At 41.9% G+C, this 12445-nt stretch overlaps 1 protein-coding gene across 2 annotated transcripts in view; it reads left to right on the top strand.

Moving 5' to 3' along the window:
* STK4 (serine/threonine kinase 4) overlaps positions 1–12445 on the top strand; it is a 49058-nt gene that overhangs the window by 10690 nt on the left and 25923 nt on the right. For both annotated transcript variants that reach the window (XM_054644258.2, XM_054644257.2), the window contains one exon: positions 935–1124. In XM_054644258.2, coding sequence (XP_054500233.2) covers positions 935–1124 — 190 coding nt within the window. The remainder of the gene's footprint in view (positions 1–934; positions 1125–12445) is intronic.

Genomic DNA, 12445 nt, shown 5'->3' with positions numbered 1-12445 from the left:
AGCATCTCAGCTAAGGTGAGATGCCTAGAAACTCTACTGTAAACCTGGAAAGGGACTTCTGTTCCTGCAGTTGGATAGCTGGTCCACAGTTTCAAGAAACCAACTGGATTGTGGAAATCTTGACCCTGTTCTTCATGAAGTCCTAGTCACAATACACACTTAGTGAGGCACACACCACCTGCTGAAACTGCCACCTTTGGCTAACATAACTGCCAGGAAGTTGTTCTTCTCCCATGCCAGAATTGCTTTGAAGAGGTTGTGTTTTCCTACAGAATCAGTCTCCTAAGCCTTGGCAGCAGCAATTCCAACTTTTGTTATTAGTCCCTTTAAGCAAATGGAAAGATAAAAAGTAATTTTCACTGAAAAAAGTTATGCAACTTTGATCATTTGTTTGAATATTTTTTAAAGATTTGCAAATGTAATTAATTTTTTTTTCAGTGCCCCTGAAGTTTATAATGAGTTGAACTCCCTAAATGTTAGAAATGGAAAAAAACAAGATGAGGGGCTTTTCTTTCCATGTGTCACATACTCTCCAGACTTAGACCTGGTGACTCCTCAGTGAGCTGTACCACTGGAGAACAGTGGGTTAGGGTCAGCTCTCAGAACTGCCTGCATGAATAGAAACACTGGTGACTGATTGAGTGCTCTAATCTACTCTTACAGACACTTCACCAGCTCAGAAATGAGATACAACTTGCACTGAGAAGTTTCTGCTGATTATTTATCTGTTCTCTTACTTATCATGCTGGCAGAAAAGCATTCATTAGTTTTCATTACCTGTTTGGAGATGACAGGGAGAGAACAAAGTGCATAAACCAAACGTTGCTTCTGTGTGTGTCTGTAAAAAAACCCCTCTGAATTAGTGTGACTTAAACACAGCCATTCTTCATGGCACTTCATCAGTAAAATCTGTGTTTGTGGCATGTTTGAACAGGAGGAGGATGAGACAGATTCGGGCACCATGGTGAGGGCAAGTGGAGATGAAACTGGCACAATCAGGGCTGTGAACACCATGAGTGATGGAGCCAACACCATGATAGAACACGATGGCACCCTGGAGTCCCAGCTGGGCACAATGGTCATCAACACCGAGGAGGAGGAGGAGGAGGAGGGCACCATGAAAAGTAAGGAAACATCTCTGACTTCTAGAATATTGCTTAAAGCTTCATGTGGGCTATGATATGTATTTGCTTTGATATTTTTGGTTGATTATTGTGTCTTTCGGATGTAGGGAGCCAGAACTCTTAGGTCAGTGCCCTCTGAGAAACCTTCCTAGGCCCAAGTTTCAAGCCATGGTATAGCTGAAGTGCAATTTCCACATTTTCCACAAGCTTTTGCGTTAATCAAATGAGGTCTGATTCTTGGTAGTAATCTGGGTTTTTTTTTTTGTCAGTTCTATTTTGCTGGTCTTGTATTTTTCACAGAATGTAGAGGGGACTCTAACAAGGGGTTAATCACAAGGTGTGTGTTGCTTTAGATGATGATCTGGCTGTAACCTGGCTCTGAAAGCAGAAAGTCTGTTTTAGGAGTGGTGCATTCAATGAAGAGACAGATTTATGAAATGACAAATATATTGAAGGCTTCATCACATCAGGACATGCAGTGGGAGGGGTTGGCATCTCTCTGGAGTGCTGCACTTCTTTTGTGTTACTGCAGTCACTGAGGACAGCCCAGTGAGCTGTGTTGCTGTTTTAGACATTTGAGTTGAAATCCATGCTGCCCTAAAACAGGAGAGCTTACTAAAGCCACAAGCCTTGTCAGAGGTTGTAAGATGTAAAATTGTGACTGATAGTCTTACAGCTTGAGCTGGAAAAAGGTTGAAAATATTTCTTTGATTAAAGAAATGGCAGGAAGTAGAAAAGTATGACTACAAGAAAAGGAATTTTTCTGAATTGTGGATTCTCACAGAAATCCATTCCACTGGTTTGTTAACCTCCCAGTCCTGAGGCAGAGGCAGTCAGGGATGACTCGATGGCCAGCCTGGATGTTTGTTTGCTCAAGGACTGGAGAAAATGCTGACTGAGGGCTTAGCAATACTCAAGTGTGATCACCACATGCAAGGCTTGTTCTTTTGGCTCTGGCACTGCTTCCAAAGGCTTCCTTGGCCATCTGGTATTGAGCCTTTAGCTGTTCTTCACAGGAGTTTGGAAGCATCCTTTCCTCAGGAATATCTGTGCTGAAAGCTTCTTCCCTGTCAGGGCCCTTTGAAGCTTGTGAAACAGTGTTGGGTTTGAGAGGGACATTTCAGCAGAATCCCTTTAAAGATTTTTCCAAACTTTGATAAACATGATTCATCACATTAAAACCCAGAGGTGTCAGTCCATGTAGCAGCTTGGGGCAGCAAAGACAATGGTGTGGTGGAACAAGGTTGGTCTAGCAAGGAGATGGATGCAGCAAAAATGGCATCCAAAGAAAGGGACATTTCAATGGTATTCAATAAACCTGGGGAAGCTGCAGTTTCTTTACTAACAGCCAGCACTGATAGTTTCTCATCCTCAGTGTGTATTGTTCCAATTCATGGCTCACAGTATCAGAGGTTTTGCTGTCTGGTGCTCCTGCACTGTGGCAGTAAAGCACCTCTTGAATTTATCGTCCATGTTTGACATGTGCTTATCTTCTCACTATCTTTTTAAGGCTGCAGTGCTTGTATCTCAAAAGCACCTGGTGCTGCGTGTGAAGTGGTGTTCAGAGGCTTGAGGAGATGCCTTTGAGAGTCTCTCTTTAGCAAGGACGCTCAGGTTTTGAGCAGAGGGAGTTTCAGGGATGCAGCGATGCCTTTAGCACAGGGCAGGCTCTCCCCTCCAGAGGGAGCTCCACACCAGGCTCTGACACCACCAGAGCTCCGTGACTGCAAAGTGCAGGTTTACTTTAAACCCTCCTGAGACTTCAGGCTCCTTAAGAGCTCCCTGCTCCTCAGCTGCTGCTGTGCAAGGCGTCCAGAGCCAGGTGTGTGGCAGCAGCCCTGGAGGTGGTGGCTGGCACTGGCACCACTTCCATGCCATGGGCTTCACACAGTGATGCCTGCTCAGTCCATTTATTCTGCATTTTGCCTGTTTGTAGCTCCATTCCAGCAAATCTGATGTCAATGATAATGATAACCTTATCTTAACACCCTTTTCTCCTCCTCTGGTGGTGTAACTCTGAAATGCTGGCTGCTGCACAGAGCACTTCTCAGTTTGTTTTGGGGATGCAAGGCAGTGTCTCTGAGCAGCTTGCCCTTCGTGAGGATTCCCTGCAGCTCCATTTTTCAGCTTGCCATTTACATATTCATAACATTCAGTTAAATGCATTTAGCCCTAAAGCTCATCAGCCTGCTGCAGAACCCTCTGGAGAAAGTGCTTTTTTGTAATCTTAGATATAAATATAATAATGCTGTTTGAGGACAACTGAGTTTTAAGGAGCTTCATCGAATCATATTTTTAAAGGCACCTATAATTTTTTTTTGGCAGTTTGTCTTATGACTCACAATAGAACCTATTTTTAAGTCAATAAAAAAACTTCTGGTTTGTTTTTTTACATGGCATTATAGCTTCCCTAGGTGTCCTGGGCTTTTTAACTGTAGGTTTCTGAAGTTGTGTTCTAGCCCTTCTTTCTAATTAAAAAGTATAAATCTGTGTCTTAACGAGTTTTTTGTTTGGTTGTATTTCTTTTTAATGTAAAAAGTGTGTAAAGTGTTGTATTTCAGTGTTTCATAGATAGGATTGTCTTAGAAATCTCTGGCAAACAACTTCCAATAGCCTTGAAAGTAAAAATAACTTCCAGTAGACTTGAAAGTGATTCTTGCATAAATCAGTTTGTGACTTTTTAGGCTCAGAGGAATCTTAAATTCCAGTATTTTACATTGGGGGAGAAGTTTTGTTTTGCAGTCAATTGAGCTGTAATTGTGTTTGCTTAAATTCTTTCGTTTGCTTGGCTTTATTCTGGGCACTCAATATAAATAGTCAGGCATCATTAAAAATGTCACTGTGACATTCTGTTACACATTGTGAAAGCACTCAAGTGATTGCCTGAGACTGCAGGTACTAAATTGTGCTGCGACACATTTTACTTCGAAATCGATTGCTGAAAGATTACTTATGGATTGCAGTTACACTATTCCAGGAAAACTTTAAATGTAGCTGGAGAACTATAGATGAGCAATGATTTGTAATAACAGGCATTTCCATTGTGCTTGAGAGCTGGAATAACTTTTGGGCTGTTAATATGTCTGCAAATGTCCTTTTTTAATTTTTTCTATGGGAGAATATATAGTGCTAGTAAACAGTGAAGCATTTTTTATTCTTTATGCTTTTACTCTTCCTTTTTCTGCTTTACTTGCTGTACTTGTTTAGATAGTGGAATCTTGGCATGAATTTGTCTCTTTGATTTAAAGAGTGGAACATAATTTTATTATAATGTTGCCTTCCTTGAACACCGCAATACAATCAGATCCAAGTGAAATTGGATCTAGTTTGTCTAGTACTATAGTCTGCCCTATTTTCTCTGTTAAAGTACATCTTGCTTGTTTAAGCATCAAATAATTGGTGAATTACATTGGAGAATGCAGAACTGCCAGCAGCAGCGTGAGTTGGGCTGTCTGGGGTTTGGGTTGAGGTGAATGAGGAATCTGGAGACAGGGGAAGGATTGTGGCTGTGGGGTTCTTCTTCATGAGGCACACGTTCACTACAGGGTCTGGTGCAGAAATAGACCAGAAGCTTTAATAGCACTGTTGTCTCTACCTTGATAATGTAATGTGCTGGTGAAAATTCTTTAGAGTCTGTAAATGTTCAAAATAAAAAAAATCCAGGCTTCATTCTTACACAGTTTGAGGTGGCTTGGGTTTTGTTGTGCTTTTACCATGCCCACACTAAGCATGGTTGTGTCATTTTAAAAAAGTATTTCCCCTTTTGAGGGGGAATTGGGCTTCATTAGCAAATTAAATGAGCTAAGATGCAAACTTGGCAATTTCCTATTTGAAAAATGATTCAGAGTAAGCTTGTCATCTTGGTGGCTGTGTGAGACATCCAGTGGGTGACACTTAAACCTGAGCCAGAGAAATGTTTCTGCCAAGACTCAGGAAACATTTTTTCCCCGTGAATTAACCTGAGATTTTTCACATAAAGCAATGGCTGTAAAACCTGCAGTGTGAGCAGCAGAATGAGAATGGGTGGCAGGAGGATTATGTGATTGCATTAATATTGTAATTGACTAAAGTATTACTGATGTATAGCTGAGGAAGCTATAATATCATTAGTTGTCCAGAAAAGTGCAGTGGCACTTTATCCAAATTGCTCATGCAGCTACTGTGGAGAATAACTCCACATTTGTCAGGATTTCCATCATGTGTGTGTCAGAGATACTGACCAAAGGCTCTTGGTTTGCCTCTGCTTTTCTCCATGGACAACAACAGCTCTTTGCAGCAGCTTCCCACTACTTAGTGTTATTAATGTCCAGTGGTGCAGTTCTGTGTTTAAAGCAAATTGGTCCATTTAGTCATAATTGAACCATAAAACACTCCCAGCATTATAATGCATTTAAATAACATGCTGCTTATACCAACTCCTACATTGATTAAATTGTTCTCGAGCTGTAAGAATCATCCTACTGCCACTCTTGGGGTGTGGAGAATACAAATCTGCACAGAGAAATGTTCCTCTTGCTTGTTGACTTTAATAGCAGCCTTGCTGGCAAGCTTGACATAAGCAGTGGCCAGCAAAATTTGTTTAAGAGTATTAAGCAGTGTGAACATGAAGACAGCATTTCTTAGGGATGGGAGGTGTTGTGTGTGCTGTCATTTTGTTGTGGGGTTTTTGTTGTGTGTTTTGTTTTTCTTTTGGAACACTGGCCCTAGTAATTGAAATATTGGCTCTGGGCAGGCTGGAGAATGAAGGGAAGTTAATCCAGGATCTAAGGGGGATGCTCGTCCACCTTTGGTTGTCCTGCACATTTGACAAAGCTTCATTGCCATGACAAAGTTTATTACCTGTTTATCTTGTCAGAGATGCTGAAATTGGAGAAAGGATGTATGTGTTTAACAGAGCTATTTCTGCTGGTTTTAACAGTTTATTATTGAGCACTCCTGTATTTAATCAGAAAGTAGAGGATTTTTATTTTTTTTTCTGGACAGAAGTATTTTTCTTGGTGAAGATGGGAGATGTGATTAACAGGGTCCTTTGCACTGTACAGGAGGCAGTGGGCTTCAGGAGACTCAACCAAGAGACAGAGTAGTAGTAAATCACCTACTAAGTACATCTCTGTCCCATGCACATTCATGCATTTGCACATACAGGCAAACTGCAGCCTACCTGTCTCTTCTAAGAATAAACTTATTCCCTACTGGATCAAAATAAATCCTGGAGAAAGCCTTACTCCTAAGCAGGAATAAGAAAAAGTGTAAATTCTTAAATTCCTTCATTGCAGAAGTTCAAAACCAAATTTGTTTCTGCCAGCAGATTTTCAAGCTTCAGGGGGAAAAAAATGTTCATTGCAATGTTGTTTTCTGTTCTCTCTAGATAAGCAAATGAGTTTCTGGCTTATGAATAGAAAGGGAGTTAGGAAGTGCTTACTTGGTTCTGTGCCATCTGGGGAGCCTGAGCTGTTACCCACAGGTGCTGGATGTGAAGCCTACATCCCTGCTGATGAGGGTGTTTCTCATGAAGATTTATGAGGAGCTGAGCCAGAGGATGCAGAATAGGAAATGTTCACTTTTTGTGGATGCACCTTCACATCTCACTGCCTGTCACGTGCAGTGGCTGCTGGACTAAATTAGCAATTCAGGCTAATGAGGTGAAAGACGTGAGCTGGCCACTGGAAATTGTGATGGAGGGAGAAAGCTGCTCTGTATTTATAATCATGTCTGAGATTTAAAGCAGGGGAGACATGAAAGGAGGTAACCTGACCTTAAGCACCTTCAATTACTGTGAGGATTTCCTCCCCTATTTTTGGAAGGGTTCTCACTATAGATGTTGCAGCTTTGGGTAAGTGTTGGTGCTCTTCTCCTTAGATGACTTTCACACCTTATTCATTCATAGGTTGATTTTTATGTTCATTTAGGAGTTTCTTATTAATAGCAGAAGCTGTTGGGAGTGTTTTGGTTTGATTTAATTTGAGATAGGCCATAATTATGGGGAGACTTGTCCTCATAAAGAGATAAAAGGTGTTACGTGTTCTGCTTTTAATGCGTGGAAATTTCAGCTCCTCTTGCCATGGGATGAACTTATTAACGATGGAGCAATTTTTGCTCTGGTTGAATAATTTGACATCTCTCTGCTCTGCTGCTTAAAATGACTCAGTCCTCTTCAGACTGTACAAATTATGCTGTCCAGCTGCTAAAGTTCATCTGTGATCTCTAAAAAATAGCCTAAAGCAAAGAAAACTGCAGTTCCATTTGAAATTTAATATTAATGAAGTGTTGCTTACACATGACCATCAGGCACTTTTCTGTGCATCCTAAGTATGTATTTTCAGTCTCAAAGTTACATAATTGAATATAAAGCAGCAGCTTACTGAGACTAGTGAGGGCTAAGGCTTAGTAGAGGTTGCAGCCTCTGAATTTTTGACAAATGCACATACATATACCAAGGATCATGTCTTAGTTGGAAATCACTAATCACTTAGTTGATCACTTAATTGTTGCTGATTTATGCCAGCTTCATTGTAAATTAATGCAGATAATCAGCATTATCTCCTGTGCCCAGCCATAACTCCAGCTCCAATTTTTGTGGTACAGGGAGGAAATCTAATCATTGTGACTTCAAGAACAAGTTTTTAAGTCTTAACTATATAAGCTGCCTTGAGTAAAGTGCACACAAAATGTGTTCCTGAGGTTCTCTTACTCTCCCTCTCATGACAAGCTTTGTAACTCCAGAATATTCACCCCAGGTAGACCTTAGCAATCCCTTTCAAGAGGAAAGAATAATAAACCAAGGATTCTTCTGATGTCAAGTTTGAGTAGAGAAGAATAATTCTAGAGAAAAGCAGAAATTTTAGTTTCATTGCTCAGCAAGCTTGTTCAGATAGATAGAAGGCCTTTGTAAATCTCCCTTTCTTTTTGAAAGCATCCTTTGAAGCTTGTAAGCTTCTGAAAATTTTCAATTGTGAGAGCTAATTTGGCAAAATCAACAAAATGAGTCTTTTTATTTCTGGGGCTAGATGATAACAAGTGATCTGGTTCCATGGATATTCTTTACTGCTGTGTATGAAAAGTAAATCTGTTGCTGGTTTGATTGACTGGGCTGTTTCTTCTTTATCATTCTCCTTTCTCTGCAGCATCATATGGAAATGCAAATGACTTGGAGGCTCTCCACACCTCCTTTGTCATCTTTTGCTTCATGTGAGGTGGTTTGTATGCTGCAGCCAGCATCTAAGACTGACCTATTCCATTCCCTCAACTATTCAGACAGGTGGCATTTTTGGAAAGGAGTGGACTGTTGTTCAGTTTTTTCCTTACAAGTTGTCCTTGCTGTAGCCTGGCAGAGGAGGGGATCCAAGTGCTGGCTTCTTGCAGAGCCCTGCCTGTACATGTCAGTTGTGTTTGGGCTGTTTGTGCTTGGAGAGGGACCTTGCCACGTGGAGTTGGACATTGCTTTCCAGTGCTGAAGGATAACACAGAAATTCAAGTTTACAGGGATATTTGTTGTGCAAAACTTAGAGCATTCTCTACCTTTGGACCCTCTAGTTTCACACCTTTTTCTGTTCTCATACACAATAGTACTGGTGTTTTTATACTTCTTAAGCTTGACTTTAAAACCAGCCCACACCTGTGAGTTTTCCATGGAGGGTTTCTGCGCCTCATCACAGAATGCAGCTCTGAGCAGCCCTCCCTGCTCTGCACAGCCACTCTGAACCTGCAATTCTGCAGTCAGTTGGACCAGCCCCAGCAGAGCTGTGGTGTTCCATTTGTGTAATTAATATAGCTCCTAAAAAATGACTGCATATCTAAATGATAGACCTTTAATGGCTCCAGGGAGCTCTCATGGCTCATCCTTAGAAGCAACTCTTTAGATTCCAAAATAGATGCAACAGTGAAGCCTTTCTTGTCACCACGGGGTGACCTTCTCATAAAAGGCTCTTCTCCACCACAGTTGTGATCTCACTTTCTGTCAAATGCTCATATTTTAGCCTAACCCTATAAAATTAGGAAGTTAAATGCTTTTTGGCACGGACACGTTTGGTGCGGTGTCATCTTTCAGCAGCATCTGCTTCTGCAAATAGCAGGGATCGATTTTGGTCTTTGGCTGCCTGTTACCAAAATTTTAAAGATACAGTGGTGTGACTCTTGTGTTGAATTAATAGCAGGTCATCTTTGGAAAGATGACACTGCTGCTAAGTGCTAAGATTGACGAAAAGAAGTTCAGTTGTGCTGGGATGATAATTGATTTGGTGTAATGTCTTTCTGTCTCCAGGAGCGTTTCTGTCCATCTTGCTGCATCCACACCCCTACAGAGATCATAGCAGCAACTAAAATTTCAGATATCTTAGATCTGCATCACAGCTATTTCTCCTTTTATATTGCCATCTCTTTTTTCCCCCATTTTTTTGTCAGTTAGCAATCTCTGCTTTATATCAGTTAAAAAACAAAGAAGCACTAAGACACAGTGTTATGTGTTGACGTGTGGAAATGTACTAAAATTGATGACTAAATGTACTTAAATTGGTGACTAAATGTATTTAAATTGGTGACTAAATGTTGCTTGTGTTTGCAAGGCCTAAGGTGGCTGCAGGGTGAGAGGTGTCTGATGGTGGGTGTGAAGAGCATGTGCCACAAAAGCACTTGGGTGGGCAGGGAGCTCTGGTGCTCATCATGCTGATTCCCTGTGTGCAGTTGTCCCTGGAATGGGACAAGTGCAAAGTCAGATCTGGTTGCTTGAGGCCTTGAAAGTCACCCCAGTCCCATTCTGTTGCACAACCATCCTTGCTGTGAAACTTCCTTCCTTTTGTTCAGCCCAGCCCAGTTACCCTTTGCAGCAGTTCATTTCCCCTCGTCCTCTCACTGGGAGATCCCACAGAAACTTCATTGCCCTGCACTTCAGGAGAGCAGATTTTGGCTTCTTCAGGAATAAGCTTGGTAGAGTATCATGGAATAAAGTCATGGAGGGAAAAGGAGCCCAAAAAGCTGGTTCAAACATCCCAGGCTAACTTCCTCCAAGCTTGGGAGCAATGCATCCTGACAATGGGAAAGGCAGGCAAAAATGCCATGAGGACTGCATGGATGAACAAGGATCTCCTGGACAAACTCAGCCACAAAAAGGAAGCCTGCAGCCTTGCTTACCCTTACAGAGGGTAAAAGCAAGGACAGGTAGCATGGGGGAAATTCACATAGATTGTCCAAGCAGCCAGGGATCAGGTTAGGAAAGCTGAACCCCTGACGGAATTAAGTATGGACAGAGACATCAAGGGCAGCAAGAAAATCTTGTATAGGTCCATAATATTCCCTGTTCTTCCTTTTGTCACCGACAGCCCTGAGCTGAGTGGTGCAGCTGGCATGCTGGAGGGAAGGGATGCCCTCCCGTGGGACCTGGGCACACTGCAGACGTGGGACTCTGCAAATCTCTTCTGCCCAGTGCAAGAGCTGCAGTTCTTGGTAAAACACAAGATGTGAGGAAATGAGCGTGGTTATTTTAACTGATACCCTGAATTAAGCTCTGGTTTGAGTGAACAGTTTTTTAGAAAGTAAGTAGACAAGAACTGAATAAGCCAATGTCACTGGAGTGAAACATTTGCTTTCACAGTCTCTTCTGCTGCAAACAGTGATCTTCAAAACAGAATACAAACATGATTTAGATTTTCTCTTTTTCTCCCCCTAGGAAGTCTTAATTATTGAGACCCAGGCTGGCTATCAGTGAGCTGTGTATAGATTAGCCTGACTAGTTATGAATTCCTCTCTTTCTGCAAAATTAGTTGGTGTTAAACATTGCCATGATTGTCCATAATAACTTACCTCCTGCTTCAAGCAGGCTGAGCTGCAGCAGGGTACAAGGGGTGTGTTTACTTCATTCTAAATAAATGTTTTATCACTCAGCAGTAATTGGATTGTGATTGTATTTCAGTAATTATTCCCAACAGCAAAGCTGTTCTCCACTTTGCAGACGTGTTCTCTGCCTGACCTTCACGCTGCTGGTCTGAAGGTGTCTTTCCTGATCTAATTATGTATGATGAGTTCTTTAGTTTTGTTTTTTAAAAAAGGGGGAACTACTGCCAGGGGTATAATAAATTGTCTTTGCTCCAGTTGTCATGGTGCAAAAGTATCAGCACTTCAGTTCATGCTTGAGCTTTTAGCTGGCCCTGGAGAGGCAGAAAGATGCAGGGCTTTTTCAAAATGCATCATGACATTTAGGCTGTGCAGAACCACACTTCTCTCAGTATCACAACCCAAATATCCTGCCAAGATTTCTCATACTTTGTAGAAATTTGTTCTGCATTTAACATGCCTATAGACAAATAATTTCCTAGAATATCTTGTAGCTGACCAGGGACTTCATCCACTTCTCTGAGGTTCAGACAGAGTCTGCCAGGGAAGTTCTGGATCACTGGGTGGCAATTTTATATGCAAGCATAATATTCTGTGATTAAATCTTAATGAGTTTCCAGAGCAGCTAATATTTTTTCAAGAGGAAAGCGCTGCTGAATGTCCTCAGAGAGGACTGTTTTGTGACAGCCTGCCTTCTGTACAGACTCTTGTGGGAGAGTCTCTGCATTACACAGACCTTGCCAACCCATCACAGGACATCCCCTGTGTGCCTGTTTGAAGCTCTAAACTCTTGGTTGGTTGCCTGCCTGACAGATTATATTTATTTCAAACGTATGGCATTCAGCACTGAACTTATTTCTGCACTCCAGACTTCAGGCTGTTCTGATGCCATTTTCTGCTAACTCCAGTCCTGATCCTGCTTTCTGAAAATTATGGTTTCTGCATCACCTCAAACATATGTTTCAAGTATGAGTAACTTATTCTAGAGAACCTTGTGTTACAGAACAGAAGCATTCAGTGGGTTACAGTGCTTGCTTCCGTGCTGCTCACAGCTTTTGGGGATTGCAGGAGCAGGGCAGTGGCACTGAGCTGTGAGCAGCCTTCAGCTGTGCCTGCAGCTCTCATGGTCCTGTGCTGCAGCCCTGCTGAAGCACATTTGCTGCCTCTTAGTTTGGGTGAGACTCTTTAGGAATTAGCTGTGCTGAAACTCAGGACAGCCCAGTTGAAGTGTGCACAGCCTGGGCAGCATCTGGGGCTGGACTGGTTGCACTGCTGAAGAAATCTTCCCTTGGAGATGCTGGGAGCCCTGTAACCTTGACTTGGTGTGAAGTTAAATTTCATGTTTTCTTCCTGTTTTGGCTCTTTTTGTTGCTGTCTGTGTTGGGAATTAGCCTTTCCATCCTCTCACATTTCATCACTTCCTTCCTTATTGTGCTGTCATCACCCTACAAATGAAGCCATCCTTCCATTTCTTGTTACCCCAAGTTTCTTAATTA

This window comes from Agelaius phoeniceus, chromosome 17 (assembly GCF_051311805.1).
Source record: "Agelaius phoeniceus isolate bAgePho1 chromosome 17, bAgePho1.hap1, whole genome shotgun sequence".
NCBI lineage: Eukaryota > Metazoa > Chordata > Aves > Passeriformes > Icteridae > Agelaius > Agelaius phoeniceus.
The sequence above is the reverse complement of the archived record's forward strand: the minus strand, read 5'-3'. Positions and strand labels throughout refer to the sequence as shown.